At 41.0% G+C, this 25,933-nt stretch overlaps 1 protein-coding gene across 4 annotated transcripts in view; it reads right to left on the minus strand.

Annotated features, from left to right (window-relative positions):
• The window catches only part of TANGO6 (transport and golgi organization 6 homolog), a 192,695-nt gene that overhangs the window by 158,637 nt on the left and 8,125 nt on the right, over positions 1 to 25,933 (minus strand). For all 4 annotated transcript variants that reach the window (XR_015244733.1, XM_086689063.1, XM_086689062.1 and 1 more), the window contains exons 2-6: positions 20,081 to 20,721; positions 16,947 to 17,063; positions 14,161 to 14,302; positions 8,233 to 8,369; positions 5,272 to 5,434 (exon numbers count right to left, since the gene is read on the minus strand). Coding sequence is in view for 3 of the 4 variants with exons in the window: in XM_086689063.1 (XP_086545189.1) it covers positions 5,272 to 5,434; positions 8,233 to 8,369; positions 14,161 to 14,302; positions 16,947 to 17,063; positions 20,081 to 20,721 (1,200 nt within the window). In the remaining variant the exon portion in view is untranslated. The remainder of the gene's footprint in view (positions 1 to 5,271; positions 5,435 to 8,232; positions 8,370 to 14,160; positions 14,303 to 16,946; positions 17,064 to 20,080; positions 20,722 to 25,933) is intronic.

Here is a 25,933-nt window from a genome sequence, read left to right on the forward strand (position 1 = left end):
GAAACATTTCGACACCATTACTGATATCCACATATTGCCATAATATACTGAACTCTGTGCCACCAAGAGTGTAGGTGATGTGAAATTTCTTTTTTTTTTTTAAACTGTATTTATTTTTGAAAGAATGAGTTGGGGAGGGGCAGAGAGAGGGGAGAAAGAGAGAATCCTAAGCAGATTCTGTGCTGACAGCACGGATCCCAATGTGGGGCTTGAACTCACCAACCGTGAGATCATGATCTGAGCTGAAACGAAGAGTTGGACGCTTAACCAACTGAGCCACCCAAGTGTCCCTGGTGTGAAATTTCTTAAAAGTTCACCACTCTAGGGGAACCTGGGTGGCTCAGTCAGTTAGGTGTCTGACTTCAGCTCAGGTCATGATCTCATGGTTCATGGGTTCAAGCCTCACATCAGGCTGTGTGCTGACAGCTTCAGATTCTGTGTCTCCTTTTCTCTGCCTCTCCCCCGCTCATGTTCTGTCTCTCTCTTTCTCTCAAAAATAAATACAAACATTTTCTTAAAAAAAAAAAAAAGGTCACCACTCTACTGTTGTCTTCACAGTTTTTTCCTAAGTCACTGACATCCATTCTATGAGTTTTAATGCTCATTTGCAGGCACAGATAATGCCATGATTGCTACCTGGCCAACAATAATTGTGAGATACATCTCGATATCAGAATTGTTAAAATGTGAAAAATATTTCCAAAATTCAAGTTTTTTGTTTTGGGGTTTTTTTTTGTTTGTTTTTTAAGTAGGCTCCATGCCCAATGTGGGGCTTGAACTCACAGCCCTGGGATCAAGAGTTGGATGCTCTACTGACTGAGCCAGCCAGAAGACCCCCCAAAATTAAAGCTTTTTTATGTTAAAAACATGTGCACCTTAGAATTGATAAAATATGGTAATTTATCATAATTGTCACATAGTCTTAAAAATGTGATACAATATGAAAAACAAAATAAGAAAGCCTATATTTTAGGGGTTTTTTCCCCCAGTGGCAATGATGGGGCTGTCTATATAAAACCAGTCAGACTATCATACACCCTTTTTGTTATCCAGACACTGTCGATGCAAAACATGTAGCTGGTGTTACGAATATAACCTAACATATGAAGAAATGTCTGGCAAATAGATGCCCAATAGGAATGAACAATGTCCAGGACAATAATAATTGATCCACAAATGGAATGGATCTACTTATCCTAAGAACAGTGCTCTTAGACCAGTGTTCAAACTTGAACACACACCTGAATTACCCAGAAGGGCCTGTTAAAACACAGATTGTTGGGGGGCGCCTCGGTGGCGCAGTCGGTTAAGCGTCCGACTTCAGCCAGGTCACGATCTCGCGGTCCGGGAGTTCGAGCCCCGCGTCAGGCTCTGGGCTGATGGCTCAGAGCCTGGAGCCTGTTTCCGATTCTGTGTCTCCCTCTCTATCTGCCCCTCCCCCGTTCATGCTCTGTCTCCCTCTGTCCCAAAAATAAATAAACGTTGAAAAAAAAAAAAATTTAAAACACAGATTGTTGGGACCCACACCAGCATTTCTGATTCAGTAGGTCTGAGGAGAGCCCAAGAAGTTGCATTTCCAATAAATTACCAGGTGATGCTGATGTTGCTGGTCCTGGGGCCACACTATGAGGATCACTGCCTCAGACTACAATACCTAATTCATAGATCAGGTATTAGACAAGAGAATAGATTAGTAATGAGGTATACTCTTAATACATGAAGTTAGAGAGAGAGCACGCAAGTAGGGGAGAGGGACAAAGGGAGACAGAGAGAGAATCCCAAGCAGGCCTCACACTTAGTGCAGAGCGCAAGGCAGGACTCAATCCCACAACCCTGGGATCATGACCTGAGCCAAAATCAAGGGTTGGACACTCCACTGACTGAGGCACCCCTTGAGCGATTTATTGAAGCATATACTGGATCTAGACTAGGTTTCTATCAAATATGTAAAGAAATTTAAACTATTTACTCAAATACCATGTTTAGTTCAGGCCGATCCATGGACACCAAAAAAATAAAAAAATAAAAAAAAATAATAAATATATATATATATATATGTATACATGTGTATACATGTATATATATATAACGTTTATCACATCTGAATAATCAAAAATTTCACTTCACCAGGTTCAATTTGGTGAAGTTTTACTATGCACAAAAATTAGACTTTCTTTATCCCTGCCCACCTCACCCCCACTACACACACCCAGGAAGTGTTTACTACAGATGACTTCTTAAAAAAGTCTACATAGAACTAAATTTGGTTTAACCATAACATCAAACTTTTTCGTCATTTAAAACCTTAGGAACTACTATCTAGAAAGGTTTTTTGTTTTGTTTGTTTTTTTTTTTAACAAAGAATGTTGAAATAATATTCTGCATCCAAGCATTAAATTCAGTAAACTGTGGGGGAAAAATTCAGTAAAGTATAAAAACATACTAAGGCAGGTGATGAGTTGGTGCAATGTCAATCTTCTAAGACATTAAAACAGAACTAAACCCACCAGCCAAATGTGGGAAAATCTGAGCATCAAAATGAATGATAAGAGGGGAGGCTGGGTGGCTCAGTCGGTTAAGTGGCCAACTCTGGACTTTGGCCTAAGTCATGATCTCGCTGGTTTGCAGTGACAGCGCAGAGCCTGCTTGGGATTCTCTCTCTCCCTCTCTCTGCCCCACCCCTGCTCTTGTGCATGCACTGTCTCTCAAAATAAATAAATAAATATTTTTTAAAAAATGAATGACAAGAATGTTGGGTAACTCACTGAATAAAATCTTTAAAAAAAAGCGTAAAAAAAGGGATGAGGCAAGGAGAAAGAAAAGCTCTTCTTTATAGAAGAATAGCAACCTAACAAATTAAAATAACAAAGAAAGGAACCATTTTACTGGCAAGAATCATCAATGGATACCAAACCACAGCATGAAAGACTTAACAGGAAACAGGGCACACAGTCTCAGACTATCATCCCACAGATTACTTATTAATTACAGAGAAAGATATGTTAACAATGGAGAAATCAGGCTACTAATGAAATGATCAAATTTAATATCACCAGAATGGGATAAACTGATTACGTGTGCCCCCTAATCTAATGGAGACTGAGAAAAAATAGTCATCCTATGGAATATTGCTGCTGAAATGTTTACCCTGGATCTAATCATGAGGAAACAATTAGACAAATACAAATTGCAGAACGTTTTGTAACCGAGGCTCTTCAAAAATGCCATGGTAAGGATGGATGCCTTCCCTCCTCGGCGTGGTCTGAGCGCCCAGCCTGACCCCAGCCCTGGGGTGCCGCTACAGCAGCGAGAACAAGGACTGGGACCAGGACGGAGAGGAGCGGAAGCTGCTGCTGGACCCTAGCAGCCCCCCTGCCCAAGCCCCCGACGGAGCTGAACCCAGTTCCCACAGCCTGCCTTCCGCTCACACTGACGAGCGGGCCCCGCTCTCGTCCGTCCCGGCTAACACAGCCGGCAACATCACCGAGCCTGCTGAGGGCTCCTGGGGCCTCCCAGGGCGAACAGCAGCACCAGCACATGCAGCTGGCAGGCAGTTCAGCGCCCACCTGGCTGTGCTGAGCAGCAGCCTGACCCGCGGGAAAATGCAGCTGCCGCTGTCCTCTCACGCCAGCCAGCCCCACCAAGTGCCGGCCGGCGAGCTCATCCCTTCTCCGACTTACAGCTGCTGGTGCCTACAGTGCACTTTCTCAGATCTGAGTGGTTGCAAAAGAGGAGCTGGGGGGCGCCTGGGGGGCTCAGTCAGTTGAGCATCCGACTCTTTATTTCAGTTCAGGTCATGATCTCACGGTTTGTGAGTTTGAGCCCCGAGTAGGCCTGTGCACTAACGGAGCCTGCTTGGGATTCTCTCTCTCCCTCTCTCTGCCCCTCCCCTGCTCACGCTCTCTCTCTCTCTCAAAATAAATAAACATTAAAGAAACATTTTTTTTTTAAAAGAGGAGCTGGATGTACACTTTGGGATCCCATGAAGAGAGGGATCCTTGGACAGACCTTTTTTTCCTCTCTTCACCTCGTCTCCACCCTGTCTCCCTTGGCCCCCAGCCTCACTGTGACTCAAACAATACCCTAACTTACTACTATTCACAGAGAAAAGTATAGAGGAGGAGAAGAGTGAGGTTGAAAGCCTGAGCAAGTGAGGATGGAGCAAGGGAGGGTAGAATCATTTGGGACTGGCCTTAAACACCCTGGCCAGGGGTTGGTGTGGTCAAAAGGTTAGGGCCCGGTAGGTCTTCACTATCTCTGGGAAGGTGGAGGTACCACTTTGAGGGTGATCCCTAGGGAACCTATGGGGGCCCCCTTCACACCCTTTCTCTTGGCCTCACTCCTGTCCTCTCCCTAACTTGGTGTTCACATGCACCTCACTAAGTTTTGTGACCAGGGTCCAGATGAGCTTGAATTTGAATGAATTGAGTTTGTCCTTCTAACACCTTGGGTTTTTACATGTTTGGGGTTTTACGGTTTTGTTTCAGTTTGTCACTCTTGATAAAGGAAGTGCATTCATCTGGGGAAAAAAAACATCATGGTGAAAAACAAACAAAAGGCTAGGGAACTATTCTACATTAATGGAAACTAAAAAGATATAAGTAAACGCAATGCAGGAGTCTTCACTAGAATCTAGACTTAAACGAAAAAATAACTACAAAGGAAATTCTTGAGACAATTAGAGAAATTTGAATCAAGTCTGTATATCAAATGACGTCTGCAACTAACAAGCGCTGATGTACATGTTATAAAAAGAGAGAGGGGCGCCTGGGTGGCTCAGTCGGTCGAGCATCTGACTTCAGCTCAGGTCACGATCTCGCGGTCCATGAATTCGAGCCCCGCGTCGGGCTCTGTGCTGACGGCTCAGAGCCTGGAGCCCGTTTCAGATTCTGTGTCTCCCTCTCTCTCTGCCCCTCCCCCGTTCATGCTCTGTCTCTCTCTGTCCCAAAAATAAATAAACGTAAATAAATAAATAAATAAATAAATAAATAAAGAGAGAGAGAGAGAGAGAGAGAGAGAGAGAGAGAGAGAGAAAGATAAAAGCGAATGTGGCCAGAATATGAGCAGCTGGGCAATCCAGGTAAAGCGTACAGGAGTGCTTCAAGGTACTTTTCTTGGAATTTACGTGAGGTGGATCTTTCAAAATAAAAAGTTGGGGAGAAAAGAAAGCAAAACTGGAGACAAGAAAGTATGACAGACTTCAGTCACTGAAATCTGAAACACTGAGGAAGATCCCTGAGAGGAACACAGCCACCAGACTTCTTCCTTTACCTGCGGTGTTTAAACATCGGTGGAGGGGGGCTAGCACCGGTTCAAGCAAATACTTCGAAGCCAATTGTGGGCGTTCTCTCGACATGGTTATAAAGGTAGTGGTGGCAACTCTCTGAAACTGTCGCGCTGTCAATTTATCTTGAAAGTGAAATAAATCTAGAATCTACGAGAAAAAGCACATAAAGGTAAATACAAGACTCTTTGCAAGGACTATTACATTTAAATAAAGAGAAAGCGGTATTTCTTTAAGCCAAAAAACAAACTTACTGCAATAATACTGATTCAACAGAATTTTTTTTTTAATTTAACAACCCAGTATCAGCGGTGTGAGAACCGAAGAGGCCATGCTTCTACTAAATAATGTTATCAAATTTATAAAATAGATGTTCGTTATAGAAAATTTACAAAATAAAGTTTTAGGAAGAAAAATCATCCTAAATCACTAAAACATTTATGCTGGGATATTTTTGCCGGGATATTTCTGTATAATTTTTTTCTTTTTAATTATTAAGACCTCACTTAATATTCAGTTTTACATATTATTGAAATCTTCTCATATTGTAAATTCCTCAAAAATATTATATTTAAGCTGTATGTAAGAATTTATTAAATTATTCCCTAATATCCAGACATTGAGTTTTCTCTCAAAATTTTGCTATCATAGTACACCTAAAACTACTATAACACTGTATGTTAACTACACTGGAATTAAAATAAAAAACTTAAAAAAATTTTTTTTTGCTATTATAAGTAGCATGACCAAATGAAATTTTTGGATCGAGGCATATAAATATATTTAGGATCTGAAGAGCCTGTCATTCCTGAACTATCCCAGAAAGGAGTCTATTTTATTCTCAAAGATAAACATAGATCTCCTGTGCCTATAAGTGGTTCACCCTAGTATAAACAGCCAATAAAACGTGCATTTCTCTTCCTGACTTAAAAGTGAGTCTTGCACTTTTTTGCAGACAGGAGTATCTTCTGTCCAAAAATTGTATGTGACCTTTGACAGTTCCAGAGAGAGACTCCGCACGCGTGAAACCTGTGACTTGTTTCATCATTTTGTTATGAACCAAAACTGTAACTACTAGATTCAGAAAATACTTACTCATCATTGCAAATGCTAACTTTTTTCTGTAGGAAGATTTATATTTAGTATTTTTCAATATAAGATCTTTGCATTGTGATATTTTGTTCTCATGCATGCCTACGCATGAGAACCCTTAAGATAAGTATAACAACTAATGACCTTCACTCCAAAAGGTGTGGGGAATACTGATTAAGCAAACTCCTTCCACATTTTCCATATATAAGATTAGCAAAAAAAAGGAAATTCTTGTAACACATTGGGTAAGCAAAGGTGTGGGAAAACAGATACATAAACAATATCAGTCAAAAATTTAAATGCACATACCCTTTGAACCAATCATTTCAATTCTAGGGATTTTTCCTATGGCAATATTTGCATGTGTAAAAAAAATCTATAGATATTAACTGTAGCATGGTTGGTAGTAGCAAAAGAATGGAAACAACTCAACGTCCATTAATAGGAGGCTGGTTAAATAAATTATGGTACATTAATGTGGTGAAATACTATGTACCCATGAATAGAATGAGGCAACTCAGTAGGAAATTATCTCCTAAGTACATTGGGGGTGTTTTGTTTTTAATTTTGTTTAATGTTTATTCATTTTTGAGAGAGAGAGAGAGTGCTAGCGCTTGCAAGAGCAGGGGAGGGACAGAGAGAGAGGGAGACAGAGGATCTGAAGCAGACTCTGTGCTGACAACAGAGACCCCAATGTGGGGCTCAAACCCATGAACTGACAGATCATGACCTGAGCTGAAGTCAGATGCCTAACTGACTGAGCCACCTAGGCGCCCCTCTCCAAGGTACAATGTTAAGAAGCAAAACGAAGGGGTGCCTGGGTGGCTCAGTAGATTAAGCATCTAACTTCAGCTTAAGTCTTGATCTCGCAGTTTGTGGGTTCAAGCCCCTCATCGGATCTGTGCTGACAGCTCAGAGCCTGGAGGCTGCTTCGGATTCTGTGTCTCTCTCTCTCTCTCTGCCCCTTACCTGCTTGCGCTCTGTCTCTCTCTCTCTCTCTCTCAAAAAAAATGAATAAAAAACGTTAAAAAAATTTTTTTAAAAAGAAGCAAAATTAAAAACTACGTGTAGCATGTTATCATTTGGATAAAAATTAGAATATATATACGTACATAGACACATAATTGTATATACATTAATACACAGAATATCACTGAAAAATAAACAAGAAATTGGTAAGAGTGACTACCTCTGAGGGACTAGAAAACAGATGAGAGGAAGATTTGTTTTTCTGTTTACTCTTATGTGCTTTTTAAACTGTATACCATGTTAATTTACTGTGTTTACTTAATACCAGTTTTTTTTTTAAGCTAAAACCACACAGAAAAGATAATGAACACAATGAAATTTTAGTTTCATATTCCAGCTCTGAGAGCAAGCTAAACTACTCATTTAACAATGGTGAGGCGTTCTTAAACCTAACAATTAGGCGGGTCTCTTTCACAGGTGTTTATTCACTTAATTCACGAGGCCCCTCACTGAACAATAAACTTAAATATTATATTTCTTTCACCTCCACATTAGATGGGGCGCCTGGGTGGCTCAGTCCCTTGAGTGTCCGACTCTTGATTTCGGCTCAGGTTATGATCCCAGGTTATGATTGAGCCCCATGTCGGGCTCTGTGCTGAGCATGGAGCCCTACTTAAGATTCTCTCCCTTTGCCCCTCTCCCCCCACTCATTCTCTTTCTCTCTCAAAATAAATAAATCAACATTAAAAAAAAAAAGCAAGGCCCCTCACTGAACAATAAACTTAAATATTACATTGCTTTCACCTCCACGTTAGAGAAACATTAAATGTCATTTCCATGAATAAGCAGATAATCCTCCAACAGTGAAAAGAAACAAAACTGTTTACCTGGGGGCAGATATCTCGATAGTAATCCTCTGGTGAAAGAGACTGCTGGGGACAAGAGGCCAGGATCTTTGCAATCAAGTCACACTTCTTCCAGTCAGCAGCCATTGCCTCTGCATCACTCCCGCCAGCCGCCCCAGCTGTCAGAGATGGACAGAGATGTCAAAAAGTCATTACTAGTTCCCCATATGTGGTCCTTAAAATTCTGGCGTAAAAGTGTTTTTTCTCTACTGAAAACTGTTTATTTCTTTCATAAGATAATCTACCCCTCTGCATTTTCCTTTCGACGTTGCTTTCTGCAAAGTTAAGAGGAAAAAGTAGCAGCTTAATCACGATAATGTTATTGTCCACATAATTTGAATACTAGCTTCCTCTCAGTGCTTATTACTTTTATTATTATTATTTGATAATGATGATATGATGTCTCTTTATATGCATCATGTCAATAAAACTGCCTTAAACCAAAGCTATGCAGTAACAGGTACCAGATTTACCTTACCACCTTAAATTATTGGAAAACTGGACAAAATATATAAACAACGGTTTTCAGACACTGGACAACAGGCGACCCAGGACACTGACCCCTGAGAGAAAAAAACAAACAAGGTGAGCCCCATGAATATCCTAGCCTACTATCTAGAGAAAATTTTAAGGCCTCAGTACAGGAAGGCAGAGCCGAAACAAAGTCTGGCATCTTGAGTTAAAGAAACCTAGTTTAGAGTCCCTAGTTTAGGAAGGCCAAGGCAGGTAGAATTTTCAGGATAAAATACCAGAAGGGAGGTATGTAAAGAGAGAGCTCCAAAGATCTGCACAGGAGTCCTCTTTCAAACCTTTGGCAGACTATAACCTATGCATATGTGCAAAAAACAAAACAAAACAAAACAAAACAAGGCTGGGGCAAGAACCACCAATAAGAAGTAGGGGGAAAATCCCTTGAGTTCACACAGGGCTGAAGCTCTATTTTGGGGGTTTGTTTGTTTGTTTGTTTCAGTTCTCTTTTCTTTCTGTGTAATATCGTTCCCACTAGTGAGCATGGAAAGGCCTCCAAATATGCAGAGCATCAAGTAAAATCTCAGAATGGTTATGCCTCAGGAGTGCGGCCAAATTACTTCAGATTAAAGGCTACTCTAGACCCACAGTAACAAAGCTTAAAAGCCAGGATCAAAAGGATCAAACTGATCCTAAGAAAATCAACTGCATCCCAGCATATAGCCTAACAAAGAAATACAACAATATCTAGCAACCAACAACATAAAATAAATTTCCAATATCCATTCAAGAATTTCCAGGCATATGCATACAATGGAATATTATTCAGCCATAAAAAGGAATAAAAGACTGTTCATGCTACAATATGGATAAACCTCAAAAATGTTATGCTAACTGAAAGAAGTCCAACAAAAAAGAGCACATATTGCATGATTCCATTTGGATGAAATATCCAAAATAGGCAGATCCACTGAGACAGAAACTAGATCAGTGCTTACAAGGGGCTGGAGGAGGAAAGAATGGGGAGTGATTACTAATGAGCAGAAGGTTTTGCGGGGAGGAAGATGGTGCAAATGTTTTGGAATTATATTTTCATAATGATTGTACAACTTTGTGAATATACTAAAAAACACTGACATGTACTCTTTAAAAAAGTGTATTTATGGTATGTGAATAACATCTCAATAATAAAAAATTAGCAGGCCTGCAAAGAAGCAAGAAAGTATGAACCATAATCGGAGGACCTATCATAGAAACAGACCCATTAAAACAGAGATGACAACATTAGGAAACAAAAACACTAAAACAGCTAGTATAAATGCATTCCCTATTTTCAAAAAGGTAAAGAATGATCATGATGATGAAATAAATGGAAGATATTTGAAAAGACTAATACTGAACCTCTATTAATGAAAAAGAAAATACGGGGTACCTGGGTGGCTCATTCGGTTAAGCCTCCAACTCTTGATTTTGGCTCAGGTCATGATCTCACGGTTCGTGGATTCAAGCCCCATGCTGGGCTCTGTGCTAACAGCACAGTGCAGAGCCTGATTGGGATTCTCTCTCTCCTCTCTCTCTGCCCTTACCTGTACTCTCTCTCTCTCTCTCTCTCAGAATGAATAAACTTAAAAAAAAAAAAATCTGTAATGAAAAACTCACTGGATGGGATTAACAGCAGATTAGACCCTACAAAAGAAAATATCAGTAAAGCTGAACACAAAGCAATAGAAATTAACCAAAATTATACAGAAAGAAAACTGAAAAACAAAAACAAACAAACAAAAAAAACAAAAAGAAAAAATAGAGCATCAGTAACTTGTAGGACACATTATAGTATAATATTAGGTATAACTCAAATTCCAAAAAGAGGGCCACCTGGTTGGCTCAGTTAGTACAGCATGTGACTCTTAATCTCTGGGGTCATGAGTTTAAGCTCCATGTTAGGGGTTAGAGTTTACTTTTAAAAAAAAGTTAAAAAGAAAAAGAGAGAAGAGAGGATAGAAAAATATATTGGAAGAAAATGTCTGAGAAACTTCCAAATATGACGAAAACTATAAATTCTCACCTCTAATAAGCCCAAGAAACATGAAGCAGAAGAAACATGATAAAAATCACCCACACCAAGGAATATCGTAATCAAATATCTAAAAACCAGTGACAAGGAGAAAAAGCTTAAAAGCAACCAGAGGAAAAAAGATATATCCTATAAAGAACAGAGACAATGATGACACCAAAAACATTTTCAAAAAGGAAGGTGAAATAAAGACTTTTTCAGGAATTCACTGTCAGCAGATCTGCACTACAAAAAATGCTAAAGTTCTTCAGGCAGAAGGAAATTTGAATTAAAATTCGGATCTACACAAAGAAATGAAGAACATCAGAAATGGCAAATGTGTGAGTAAATATAAACTGCTTCAAATCGGTTTTGAGAAGAAACAAGATTTAAATAGATAACAAAAAATATATACAAGCATAAGCAGAGGGGAAAAAAGCTCATAGCAAAAATAGGGTTCTAAGTGTCTTAGAGCAGTTCTCCAATTTGCATGGCCTTGGGTGAACTCGAACTTTTCTTTGGAAAAAAGGATGCAAGGACCTATTTGCATGTGGCAACTTCTCGCAAGTAACTGATAATTTTTCACTTCATTGCCCCTAGAAGCCAATGCCAGCAGAACTGGAGAGGCAACATTACAGGCACTCTAGACCAAATCTATCAATGTCTGCCAACCACTCTGACCTCACCTTTGTCTGACAGGACCAACGTACATTTACCATACTAGAAACGCACTGTCGAGACTGATTCTTCTGTCTCTCTTCTTCCCTCCTCACACATCCAGTCCTTCATTAAGTTCTGGCAATGCTACTTCATAAATACCTCTTACAGTCATTCATTCTCTCCATTTCTACTGCCACTGCATTGATCCAAGCCACCGCGATCTCTCAGATGACGCTTCTTACCTGATCTCCCTGGTTCTGCTCTTACCCATCCTATTCTTCACAATACATCTAAAACGTAGATTTGATCATGCCTCTCTCCTTTGTAAAACCTTCCAATGGTTTCTCGTTGCACTCAGAATAAAGATCAATGCTCTACCCACACTGAAGCCTCCTCAAAAACACTATGCTTTTTCTTACATCAGTTTCTTCATATGTGCTATTCTCTCCGCCTGTTACTCTTCTCTCATTTTTTTTTTTAATTTTTTTTTAACGTTTATTTATTTTTGAGACAGAGAGAGACAGAGCATGAACAGGGGAGGAGCAGAGAGAGAGGGAGACACAGAATCTGAAACAGGCTCCAGGCTCTGAGCTGTCAGCACAGAGCCCGACGTGGGGCTCCAACTCATGGACCGTGAGATCATGACCTGAGCTGAAGTCGGACACTTAACCGACCAAGCCACCCAGGCGCCCCATCTCACTCTTTAATAAAGTCCTACTCAGTCTTCAGGGTTCAGCTTAAATGTCATTTCCATCAAAAAGGCACTAAATGTGTGGTAAATTGTCACATCAGCGATAGGAAACAAATGTGCATGGGATACACGAGATAAGGGACTAAGCACAAAAGAAAGGCAAAGGAATCACCAGGATAAAGGTGGAGGGAGATCCTAGCATGTCTGCTATGTGAAAGATAACTAGTCCAGATTAGAGAAGACTCAGAGAGAGATGTCTCCAAGAAGATCAAACCAATAGAACATCAGGTGTATTTGAACATCTTGAAAGGAGACTTACACAACTGGAAGGGAATTTGAAAACAGATTAGTGAGACATAAATGAAACACTAAGCAGACAAACAAATATGGTATTTAACTGCAAGAAGTACAAAAGTTGTGTAAAAAAGAAAAGTAGTGGGGTGCCTGGGTGGCTCAGTTGGTTAAGTGTCCTACTCTTTATTTTGGCTCAGGTCATGATCTCATGGTGGTGAGATCGAGCCCCTCGTAGGGCTCCATGCTAGGCGTGGAGCCTGCTTAAGAATCTCTCCCTCTCTCTCCCTCTGTCCCTCCCCATGTGCATGTGTGTGCACTCTCTCTCAAAAAAACTAAAATTAAAAAATTTTAAAAATTTAAAAAGAAAAGTAGTCATGGCATACCACAGAGCTCAGCTGTAAATAGTAATGACATAGTTAGAAGAATACAAACCCCAACTATTGATCTCACCAAAATTAAGACATGAATATTTAGGAGATGGGAGTATGCCTGGGGGTGGTGGTGGTAAGGCTTTGAAAGAGAACAAAATCCTCTTCCACACATGGTGAGAAGTTGATAGATGAAGCCTAAAACTCAAACATTAAAAAGGTTCTGCAAACACCTTAACGGTAAAGACCAGAACAAACTCACTAAAAGAAGTCAAAATGCTTGCTTCTGAGGCAGGGAAATGGACAGGAATGTTCCCAAGGACTGACGCTATTTTTCTCCATTAGCCTTGTAGACCAATTTGACTCTTTAAACTACGTATTTAAAAATATAGGGTGCCTGGGGCACCTGGGTGGCTCAGTCGGTTGAGTGTACAACTTCAGCTCAGGTCATGATCTCGCGGTCTGTGAGTTCGAGCCCCACGTCGGGCTCTGTGCTGACAGCTCAGAGCCTGCAGCCTGCTTCAGATTCTGTGTCTCCCTCTCTCTGACCCTCCCCCGTTCATGCTCTGTCTCTGTCTCAAAAATAAATAAACATTTAAAAAATAAAATAAAATAAATATAGGGTGTCTAGGTGGCTCAGTCAGTTAAGCACCCGACTCTTGATTTCGGCTCAGGTCTTGATCTCACAATTCGTGAGATCGAACCCCAAGTTGGGTTCTGCACTGGCAGTACGGAGCCTGCTTAGGATTCTCTCTCTCCTCTCTCTCTGCCCCTCCTCTGCTCGTGCATGCTCTCTCTCTCTCAAAATAAATAAACTGTTAAAAATTTTTTTTCAATATATAAATTAAAAACTACTACCACGCTTAGCATGATAATCAACATTTTTCTATTCACGAGGACTTAGAGAATATAAATGGGGAAATAATCTACAACTTCATCCCACAGTAAACTTCCGTAAGGTCTTTCCAGCTACAGAGAACTGTCTTGGATTTTAAGTCCTGAGGTGAAGTACTCATAGCACCCTGGCACAAAGCCCTTTCCCATGGAGAATTTCACATTTGCTTTTGGGTTTTACTTTAACGTTCTGCACAATATTTTCCCCTGATATTAGAAGTTATTTGAAACAGCCAACAATATTATTCAAGAATGTGAACAGTCTATTTTAGAGAAATAGTCTGTTTTAGAAAAATGGCAAGAAAATGAGTTTCTGTGATAAAGAAGCTCATTAAGGTTTAATCTCCAAATCTAACCTCTTTAGTCTCTACAAAGGCATCTCAGTCTGAATCAGGTTTTATAGTCCAATGCTAAAGACCAATAACTCACCCTGACTCAAAGGAAACTGGATACCAAAGTAACAGAAGCATTTTATTTCTTACCACCTGCTCCTTCCAGAATGCCCCGGACTACTGCCTGAACACCACTGGGTTTCATCAACCTTTCGGAGAGCAGCTGCCCACATAGACGCCGAAGCCAAGCTGGGGCCCGACACCTAACTTGTGTCTTTTCATCTGTGCAGGACTGAAAATGGGAAAGTATGAATTGAATGTCAGTGAAATAGACAGGACATGTAGAAATTATTAAAATATATAAATACATACTGAGTCATACTGACAATAAACAATGTGATAAAGAGACTTCTGAAGAGCAACATTTTTTTCCAAAAAGACTCTCTTCTACAAAATCTTCAGCATCACCTTCTAGGAAAGTAGAAATGCCATGAAACTTCCCATGAAATAACAAGTGAAATTGCAAACTCAGAAATACACAAACACACAAATGAATAAAATACAGATTTTAGAGGGTTACCTGGGTGGCTCAGTTGGTTAAGCATCTGACTCTTAATTTCGGCTCAGGTCATGATCTCACAGTTTATGAGATCGAGGCTCACATCAGGCTCTGCACTAACAGCAAGGAGCCTGCTTGGGATTCTCCCTCTCCTGTCTCTCTACCCTTCCCCCACCTCAAAATAAATAAACTTTAAAATATGTATATAATATAAACATATACACTTATTTCTTTTAGAATTAACATAACCAGTCTCTGAATGAAGTCCTTCCAATCAAATCTGGCCTCCATATAAGAGTCCTATGAACATTACTCACCACCAGGAGTACAGTTCATGACAGTATGAGGACATGCTAGTCCTTGCCTCCACGGTCTCAGCTACTCCGACTCTGTGGCACGGCAGTTTCAAAAAAGAGCTGAATTTCTTCAAGCACTCCTTTTGGAGAGCTCTGCGGAGCCACCATGAACACAATGGACTTGGGGGTCTTGTTTTGGGTCTAGAATGTCAACTATGTTGCTGTCAACCATGGCATTGAACTATGTGAACATAAAAATTAGTGACAGACACATTTAACCCTAACTAGCCTGTCCTCTTTTATTTAAGGAGGACTAATAATTACCACTTATTGAGAGGGTTATGATTTGCCAGGTGCTATGTTAAATACCTGCTACATAATCTCAAAAGAGACTTGCAAGGAGTTACTATCCAATCGGTAAGGAAACCGAGGGATGGAAACATTCACTAATTCACACAACTGCATGCTGGGGTTGAATCCCAGTAGGCTGACCACCAGAGCCTTGGCTTTTGCCACGCTCTTATAATGCATTTGGTTTTATCTGGCAAACTATGGAGTCATGCAGAGAAGCAGAGCGTGAGGCCAGAGGGGCCCAACAGGAGGCGGCAGTAACATTCTAGGGATGAGATGAAAATGACTTCATCAAAGAGCTATCTTTGTACCCAGCTTCAGCTAGTTCCTGACCTACCACTAATTCCCTTGGCTCCTCACTCTTTACTCACCTACATCCAAAACTAAACGTATTGCTAAATGGTTACTCCATCTACATTATCAGATTAAAACATTTCAGAAAATAATTATTTTTAAGGAAAAAAAGGAACTATCTTATGCCTAGCAGGATATATACTATTATGTTTTTCAAACAAAGGAGGTAAAATTAGTCCCAATAATAGCCCTAATTTTAATTTCTTGACTACAGATATTCCATTCAAAGAATAAGATGTCAGGGGCGCCTGGGTGGCTCAGTTGGTTAAGCGTCTGACTCTTGGCTTCAGCTCAGGTCATGATCTCGCAATTCGTGAGTTTGAGCCCCACATCGGGCTTCATACTGACGGTAAGGAGCCTGCCTGGGATCATCTCTCTCCTTCTCTCTCTGCCCCTCCTCTGCTCCTACGCTCTCTATCTCTCTCTCAAAAGAAACTGTAAAAAAAATTAAAAATAAATAAAAAATAAACAAAGAATAAGATGTCAAAATACTTCTACCAGAAGAACGTACTGTCAAACAGCCCCCCCCCCAAAAAAAAAAAAGAGTTCTAGGGTTCCTGGGTGGCTCAGTCAGTTAAACATCCAACTCTTGATCTTGGCTCAGGTCTTGGTTTTGGGGTCATGGGTTTGAACCCCACATTTGGCTCTGCGCTGGGCATGCTCTGCACTGGGCATGAAGCCTACTTAAAAAAACAAAAAAAAATTTTTTTGGGGAAAAAAAAAAGAGTTCCAGTTTCAGAATGTATAAAATATATGTTAAATAAAATTGACATATTCCAGTCAAAAACAATTTTTCATAAATAAATAAATAAATAAATAAATAAATAAATAAAATGACCACATTCCTGGGAAGAGTGGCCATCATTCCATTAACAGAAAAATGCTTACAAATTATCCCAAGGGGCAGAGTACCTGGCTGGCTCAGTTACAGCATGTGACTCTTGATCTTGGGGTTGTAGGTTCAAGCCCCATGTTGGGTATAAAGATTACACGAAAGTGGAATCTTAAAAAAAAATTGGGGCACAGTCAGTTAAGCTTCTGGCTCTTGATGTCAGCTCACGTCATGTTCTCAGGGTCCCACGATGGGCTCTGTGCTGGGCGTGGAGCCTGCTTAAGATTCTCTCTCTCTCCCTCCCTCTTTCTCTACTCCACCCTCCACCACTCATGTGCTCATGTGTACCACTCATGCACACGCACACTCACTCTCTCAAAAAAAAATTACCCTAAGGGTTAGGGTAACTTAGTTTTACAAAAATCACTTAATGCTCTAGAAAATGAAATAAGACTCAACTAGATTAGTGCATTGCCCAAGAGAAGACAACATTCTGCACATTATCATTAACGATTCACCCACAAGAGTCCCCAAGTCTGAATACCTGGGGTGGTCCTCCCTGGAGGATAAGTAATTCTCGGACTGCTAAGGGTTGATACACTTGATCCAAGATGTCTCTCAAGGCCTCCCTAGAAGAGGTTCTTTCCTCTTCCGTTAAAACCTAAAGGAAACACGAACTGAGCTTTAGCAGGCAATAGAAACTAATGCTTTACAATACTGTACAAAAACACCGAGGAGAGGGGAGGAGGGTAGGCTTCTTTCCCCTCTTGACTCCGTTCCACATGGAGGAAGTTACAATACTGAAACTCTCCTGGCCCTCTCTCCATCCCCTCACTCACCTCTGGGCAGGAGATCTTGGGCACCTAACTTATTGGTGAGTTTGGAAAAACTTACTTATTGGTGAGTGTTGGCATGTACCACTTAGCTTGTTCCTCTTCTGTGTCTTGGGAGTAAGTACACATTCTGCCCCGCTCCCCCTTGCTGGACATTTTACAGAGGCATAGCCTTGCCATAGGGCAGAAGGTGCTGCCGTCCTCCAGCAGTCCTTACAATTGGGTGAGAAAGAAGTGTGTCTAACTTTGGAATGCACTGTTAGAAAGCCCAACTGTCTCCAACACTAAGCCATATCCCTGGGGCACCTGGGTGGCTCAGTCGGTTGAGAGTCTGACTCTTAATTTCAGCTCAGATCACGATCTCAGGGTCGTGAGCTTGAACCCCACGTCAGGCTCCGCACTGAGTGTGGGAGCTTGCTTAAGATTCTCTCTCTCTCCCTCTGCCCCTCTTCCTGGCTTGCGTGCTTGCTCTCTCTCTCTCCCTCTAAAATAAAAAAAAAAAAAGGGGAGCCTGGGTGGCTCAGTTGGTTGAGGGTCCGACTTCGGCTCAGGTCATGATCTCACAGTCTATGAGTTCGAGCCCTGCGTCGGGCTCTGTGCTGACAGCTCAGAGCCTGGAGCCTGCTTCGGATTCTGTGTCTCCCTCTCTCTCTGCCCCTCCCCTTCTGATGCTCTGTGTTCTCTGTCTCAAAAATAAACAAACATTAAAAAAAAAATTTTTTTAAAGAAATAAAATTTAAAAAAAGTATTTAAAAAAAGGCTATATCCCCACCTTTGCACTTAGGAGCAATAGCGGTGACAATTTGAGTTTTCATTTCACTGACTCCATTAACGGTCTTTTAATTCGTTCAGAAGTTGGTCAGCAAAGAGGGGTTCTATTTGTTGGGTCCCCTTGAACCCAGCTGTCCCCTTTGGGTAACTCAGTGAAGCAGTCAGGGTCGTGCCCATTGCCAGGGAGCAATCTGAAGCACGGGCACTGCTTAGAGCAGCTCCTAGGGCTGGGACTTGCCCAGCTTCATAACACACCACTGTGTTTCCCCTTCTGTCAACCTCTTGTGCCTTCCTACTTGGTCCTTTCCGGGTGCTTTCCTTTTCTCCCTCCTGCTCGACACTCCGGGGCACTGCTTAGCCCCAGTAGTGGTAACAAGACCTCGCAGCCCAGAGCCCCCTCAGAGAAGTAGAGGCAGCAGGCACGGATGGCAACGTCTATCACTCATACCCTGTACTAAGAGCACAGCACACTGCTCTCCATAACAGGAAGCCACCAGGGAAGCTCATAATTTCAGGTCACTGCTCAGATGATACAGCTTTTAGACAAATGTTTATGAACATATGCAGGAGAGAGAACAGAGAAGGGAACAAACAGAAAAGAAACAAGTTTGGGGGCATCTGGGTGGCTCAGTCGGTTAAGCGTCTGACTCTTGGTTTCAGCTCAGGTCATGATCTCACAGCTCATAAGTTCAAGCCCCGCATCAGGCTCTGCACTGTCAGTGCAGATTCTCTCTCTCTCTCTGCCCCTCCCCTGCTCACACAAGCTCTTTCTCTCAAAATAAATAAATAAACTTAAAAAAAAAAAAATAGGGGTACCTGGGTGGCCGAGTCTGTTGAGCTTCCAATTTCGGCTCAGGTCATGTTCTCATAGCTTGTGAGTTGAGGCCCCGCATCAGGCCCTGTACTGACAGCTCGGAGCCTGGAGCCTGCTTCAGATTCTCTGTCTCCCTCTCTCTCTGCCCCTCCCCTGCTCCTGCTCTGCTTCTGTCTCTCAAAAATAAATACATGATAAAAAAATTTTTTAAAAAGAAAAGAAATAAGTTTGAAGGGTGACACAGAGAGAAATGAGGTGGGCAGGCATTGTGAATCTGGCGGCAGCGCTAACAAATTACTGCACACGTGAGCCGCGCTGACTTTTAATACATTTGTATCTCAACAGCTTCTTCTGGCAAGGCTCCTATGTTGATGGTCCTCTCATGGGAGAGTAGTGATCCCTGCTATGTTGCACTTAGGAGTCCTGTCTCCTCCGTTAATGTCTTATGCTTCTGTAACCTCCACGGCACCTTTACAGTCCAGGTACTCAAATCCTTACTATGTCAGCAAAAAACAGCCACGTCCCCCTAACAGCTAATAATAACAACAAACAGCGTTTGAATTATACAGCATACCCTGTGCTTTACATATTTCATTTCATTTAATCTTCCCAAGACTTAATGAAGGAGAGATGAATAGTTTAATACCGATATTAGTAGTAATTACTTTTTGATGAGCACTACTGGGGATTGGGTTCGGTACTTTATACACATTATCCTTAATCCTCACAACCACCTTCCAAGGCAGGTATTATTATACACATTTTATTAAAAAGGAGACAGAAGAGGGGCGCCCGGGTGGCTCAGTCGGTTAAGCATCTGAATTCGGTTCAGGTCATGATCTCACAGTCCGTGGGTTTGAGCCTCGCCCTGGGCTCTGTGCTGACAGCCAGAGCCTGGAGCCTGTTTCAAATTCAGTGTCTCCTTCTCTCTCTGCCCCTCCCCCGCTCTCAAAAATAAATATTGAAAAAATTTTTAATTAAAAGGAAACAGAAGCTCAAACAAATAGCCTACAGTAGTTGTTGCAAAATGACAAGAAGAAAGAGGCTATATGGACTGTCTAGGCATGCTAAGGACTGGCATCTAATAAATGAAGCCCCAGCCCTGTAAAAGATTCATTTATCCACAGATATGCTTTGGCATTCAAGAGGAATTCTAGACCTTCCCAACAGCCCTTTTCCAAAGAACTAAGAGTTGTCTTTTATAACCACACACACAAATATTCACACAGACACGAAGACACGCACTCAATCTGTGCTTACCTCTTCCTCAGGTTTTAGCGGTTTTCTCTTGGTGGGGCAGAATCCCAGCTGACACAGACCTGCTGCAATATCCCCAAAATGGCGGCAGAAAATCAAGCTCCCCAGAGAAGTGTGATGCGCAATGTTCAGAAGAATCCTGCAGCTGGTGTAGAGTCTCCGGGTCGCATCGGGAGGAGCGCTCAGACACACCACATCCTGAACAACGGCACCAAACGCGGTCCTGCATCTCAAAGGGACTCCCACACCAGGCACGAGATACGGGCAGACACCGAAGGTGACTACAAACTGCAACACGGACTGGACAGTCTTCTGCTGTGAGATGCTAAGTGTATCTGGGCTCAGGGCAGGAGCGGCTTCCGGAGTCCTCAGGCTGGGTTTACCTGGACTGAAGTCAGCTGCAAGGTGGATCATGGTTTCCTTCAAGCACAACAGCAACAACAAAGTTTGAGAGGTAAAACTCCAGGTGACATCCACAGAGTTTTGTGGCCATTCTGCCTTATTAGCAATTTCATCCCTTAGGAGTTTCAGTTTCTTCCAGTGAGGATCCTTCAGCAATTTGTCCTCCAAAGCAGACAGGTTGGAGCTTAAAGTAGCCAACAGGACATCATGTTTTGTGATCTGTAGTGAACCTGAATCCGATGCTTTTGAAGAAAAAAAAAAAAGATTATCTACCTGGGAAACAAACTGTACTCTATGTGGAATGCCTTGCCCTCTCCCAGCTCATCCCCTGGGGCCTGGCTCAGATATCATTGTCCCTGGAAAGCCTCCCCAAGTTGTGCTGCCCAAGCCTAGGCAGAATTCAAGACTACATTTTCTGCCTACCCACAGCACTTTGGGATGTAGTTAGAACAGGGTACCTAACATGGTTCATCTAGTTGGTTTCTATTCCCCGTGTGTTCTGAGGGCAGAGGCCATGTCTATCGTCTTAGTGGGCTTAAGTTGTAGGCAGAACAGAAAAATAAAAGGCTGAATAGTTACCACAGTAGAGTCATTCAAACTGTTCTAAGTGCCAGAGATAAACCACTGAATAAAACAAAGTCCCTTCCCTTAATGATACTTACACTCTAGTGAGGTAGACCACAAAATACAGGCCCAAGGTGCAGAGGGATTCATTCAATCACCTCTACACCCAAAATATCTATTTTCAATGCTTCCCGACCCTTCTTAAAATGGTCTTTTCTGCCCTCTACTGATGAAGGAGTGCTTCACATGCTCACAGCAGTAGCTGACATAGTTAACAACTCCCTCCCTGAAATGCTCTTCTCTTTTTAAAAAATGTTTATCTATTTTTGAGAGCGAGAGAGAGAACGTGGGGGAGGGGCAAAAAGAGAGAAGGACAGAGGATCCGAAGCAGGTTCTGTGCTGACAGCAGAGAGCCCAAAGTGGGGCTCGAACTCAGGAACTGCGAGATCATGACCTGAGCTGAAGTCGGACACTTTACTGACTGAGCCACCCAGGTGCACGGAAACACTCTCCTCTCTCAGCTTCTGGGACACCTCAGTGGCCATCCTTCCAGTGCCTCCTCTGCCAGCTCCTCCTCTACCAGGTCTTTACATTCCCTGGGGCTTATCCTGAATTCTGTGCTCTCTTCAAGGATCTTCCCCAGGCCCATGTCTTTAAAAACCATCTATAAGCTAACCACTCCCAAATTTGTATCCCCAGCCCATGTGTACCCTCTAAGAGCCAGGATAAGTAAAAAGAAAATCACGTATATGCATAGTATAGTCAATTGTTAAAACTAGAAAGAAAGAGAAAGTCTTGGAAGCAGCCAGAAAAATATGACGCATTATATATAAGGGATGATGCTGTGAATGACTGTGAACTTACCACAAACAGTGACTGCTAAAAAGATGGTAGAAAAACATCTTTAAAGTATGACAGAAGAAAAAAAATGTCAACTCGGAATTCTATATCTAGTAAAAATAATCTTCAAAAATGAAAGTAAATATATTTAGATCAATGAAAATCAAGAGAACTGACTTCCAGCAGACAAATGATAAAGGGAATTCTTCAAGCTGAAGGAAAATAATACTAGATGGAAACTGGGAACTTCAGAAAGGAATGAAGAGCATCAGAAATGGTAACTATGTGGATAAATATAAAAGACTAATTTTTTCCTCAATTTCCTTAGATACATATATATGTGTCTAAAGCAAAATTTATTTTAAGATTTTTTTTTTTTTTAAGCAATCTCTACACCCAATGTGGGGCTTAAACTTACAACCCTGAGATCAAGAGTTGAACATTCTACTGACTGAGCCAGCCAGGTGCCACTCTAAAGCAAAATTTATAAAGTTTTATTATGGATTTATAACTTATGCAGATATAATAAACATGAACACTATAGCGTAAATCCCAAGTGGGGGAGGGGGAGCTATAAAATGACCCTGATAGTTGCAAGGTCCTTAAGTGTTATGTGAAGCAGTACAATATTAATTATAAGCAGATTGTGAAAAAATAAGAACATACATTGCAATTTTCCCAGGACAACTATTAAAAACACAATGCAGAGGCACCTGGGTGGCTCAATCGGCTAAATGTCCAACTCTTGATTTTGGCTCAGGTTATGATCTCATGGCTCATGAGTTCAAGCCCCGAATCGGGCTCCAGGCTGATAATGTGGAGCCTGTTTGGGATTCTCTCTCTGCCCTTCTCTCCCTCTCTCTCAAAAATAAATAAATACTTAAAAACAACAACAACAACAACACAATGCAGGGCTCAGTCTCTCCCTTCCTGCCCCTCCCCTGCTCGCACACGCACTCTCTCAAAATAAATAAGTAAACATTAAACAAAATTTTAGGGGCACCTGGGGGGCTCAGTTGGTTGAGCATCCGATTTCAGCTCAGGTCATGATCTCATGGTTCGTGGGTTCAAGCCCCACATCAAGCTCACTACTGTCAGCGCAGAGCCTGGTTTGGACCTCTCTCTCTGCACTACCCCCAACTTGCACTCTCTCTCTCTCAAAAGTAAATAAAACATTAAAAAAAATTTTTTTTACCACAATGCAAAAATGAAGGTTATAGTTATAAAACCGTAATAAAATGTTGAAAATGTAAATGAAAACAAGCAGTAACACTTCAGAATGAAAGTTAATATACCTTCTAAGAGGCAAATTAGAAATGGGGCACCTGGGTGGCCCAGGCAGTTAAGTGACCAACTCTTGATTTCCGCTCAGGTCATGATCTCACAGTTCGTGAGTTCAAGCTCCCTGTTGGGATTTGCGCTGACAGCATAGAGCCTGCTTGGTATTCTCTCTCTCTCCCTCTCTCTCTGCCCATATCCCACTTGGGCTCTCTCTCTTAAAAATAAATAAGTAAACTGTTAAAAAAATTTTTTTTAAAGAAGCAAATTAGAAAGGATTAAAATGGAATAACTAAAAGAGTGCTCAACAGCGCATTACTTATAATGCGTAAAATGAGAAATACATATCCAATAACAGATTGGATGAATAAATTGCAGTCTACCTATATCTAACATACTATATGTATGTATAATATTTATTTTATTGTTTATTGTCTCTCTATAAACTAGAAAAAAAGCTGCTTAAGGACAGGGATGTTGCTCGTTTTGTTCACTGCTATATTCTCCTTGCCAGAACAAGGCCTGTCTGATATGTAGTAGCTGTTCATAATAAGTAGTTGTTGAATGAATGAATAATGGAATATTTGCAGCCATCAAGTAATGTTGAGGAACGCCTGCCTGGCTCAGTCAGTAGAGCATCTGACTCTTGATCTTGGGGTTGTGAGTCTGAGCCCACATTGGGTGTGGAGAGTACATTAAAAAAAAAGTTACACAGAACATTATTTAATGACATACTCATTAAATGTATTCTGAAGTGAAGAGAGCATGAAACACTGTACGAGCAAAAGATATGAATAGTTTATAGAAAAAGAAATGCAAATGACTTCTAAAATATGAAAATATGATCAACCTTGCTCATAACAGAAAAGTAAATTAAAACTGTACTGAAATAGCACTTCCCATTTATCAACTGGCTAAAATCCAAAAGTTTTATAACACATTATGTGGCAAGGTTTTGGGAAATCACACACTCTCATACATTGCTCTTAGAAACTAAAATGGTACATTCCTGAAGAGAGCAATTTGGCAATATCTAGCAAAATTACGTACATATTTAACGTTTGGCCCAGCAATCCTGCTTTTTAGGAATCTATACTACAGATAAATACATAGGCAAAAATGCAAAATGACATATACACAAGTTTATTCATTGTAGTGCTTCTTGTATTAACCTGAGACAACCCAAATGTCCATTAATAGAGAACTGATGAAGTAAACAGTGGTATATCCATATAATGGCATGCTTGTAAAAGAGGAAGACTTCCATGAACCACTATGTAGTGACCTCCAAGACATAGTAAATTTAAAAGTAAGGTATAGGGGCGCCTGGGTGGCGCAGTCGGTTAAGCGTCCGACTTCAGCCAGGTCACGATCTCGCGGTCCATGGGTTCGAGCCCCGCGTCAGGCTCTGGGCTGATGGCTCAGAGCCTGGAGCCTGTTTCCGATTCTGTGTCTCCCTCTCTCTCTGCCCCTCCCCCGTTCATGCTCTGTCTCTCTCTGTCCCAAAAATAAATAAACGTTGAAAAAAAAATTTAAAAAAAATAAATAAATAAAATAAAAGTAAGGTATAAAAGAATGTCTATCATATGCTACCTTTTGTGTAAGAAAGGGAGGGAATATAAAATACATTATTTGTTTTTATTTTCAAAAAGGCAGTGAAAGAACAAGGTAAAAAGTAAAATGAGTTGTCTACAAAGAGAAGAAAACAGTGGGGAGGAGCTAGGGGTAAATTGATCTAGTTCTAGAGTTTTCATTTGGGGACCCTGTCTATGTTTTTCAAGTTAAAAAAACAATTAAATGAAAATTTTTTCAAAATAATTCCTAAAAATAAAACACAAACAAACCTAATAATTCTGTACTTTATGTCCAAAGTTGTCAAACTACTATCTGCAGGTCAAATGTGGCCCACCACCTATTTCCATAAATAAAGTTTTATTGGAGCACAGTCATGTCCGTTTACTTAAATGTTATCTTGCTTTCAAGCTACAGCAGCAGAGTTGAGTAGTTGTAACAGAGACAAAGCCCAAAATATTTACTGTCTGCTCCCTTACAGAAAAAGTATGCAAAGTCCTGCTCTATACTAAGTTAGAAGCATAAATGGAGAGAATTATTTCAAGTGACTTGAAATATAGAACTTTAGGAGCACCTGGCTGGCTCAGTCAGTGGAGCATGTGACTCTTGATCTCGGGGTTATGAGTTTGGGCCCCACGTTGCATGCACTGTATTCAAAATAAAATCTTAAAAAAAGAACTTCATACATCCTGAGGACAACAAATAAAAATAGTCTAGGACCAGTAGGTTTGTTCATGGTGGTAATGCAGGATTTGTTATTTTAAAATATTATATGCATGTGTGTGTGTGAATGGGTGAGCATATATTTATATATGTAAGTATATATAGGAAATAAATAATTACATTAATTTCACTGGAATCAATATTTTCAGATAAAAGAAATACAAATATTAAAATATAAAATATAGAAGAATGACTAGGTGGACAAATATGTGATCAAGAAAGAATCTAGGTCATGGTATATGGGTTTTCACTGTAAAATTCCTTCTGCTTTTCTATAAGCTTGAAAATTTTCGGGGCACCTTGGTGGCTCAGTTGGCTAAGTGTCCGACCCTTGATTTCAGCTGAGGTCATGATCTCACGGTTGTGATATCAAGCCCCATGTCCGACTCCGTGCTGAGCATGGAGCCTGCTTTAGATTCATTCTCATTCTCTCTCTCTCTCTCTCTCTCTCTCTCTCTCTCTCCCCCTCCCTCTCTG

This window comes from Puma concolor, chromosome E2 (assembly GCF_028749965.1).
Source record: "Puma concolor isolate L17-30 chromosome E2, mPumCon1.1.hap2, whole genome shotgun sequence".
Classification (NCBI taxonomy): domain Eukaryota; kingdom Metazoa; phylum Chordata; class Mammalia; order Carnivora; family Felidae; genus Puma; species Puma concolor.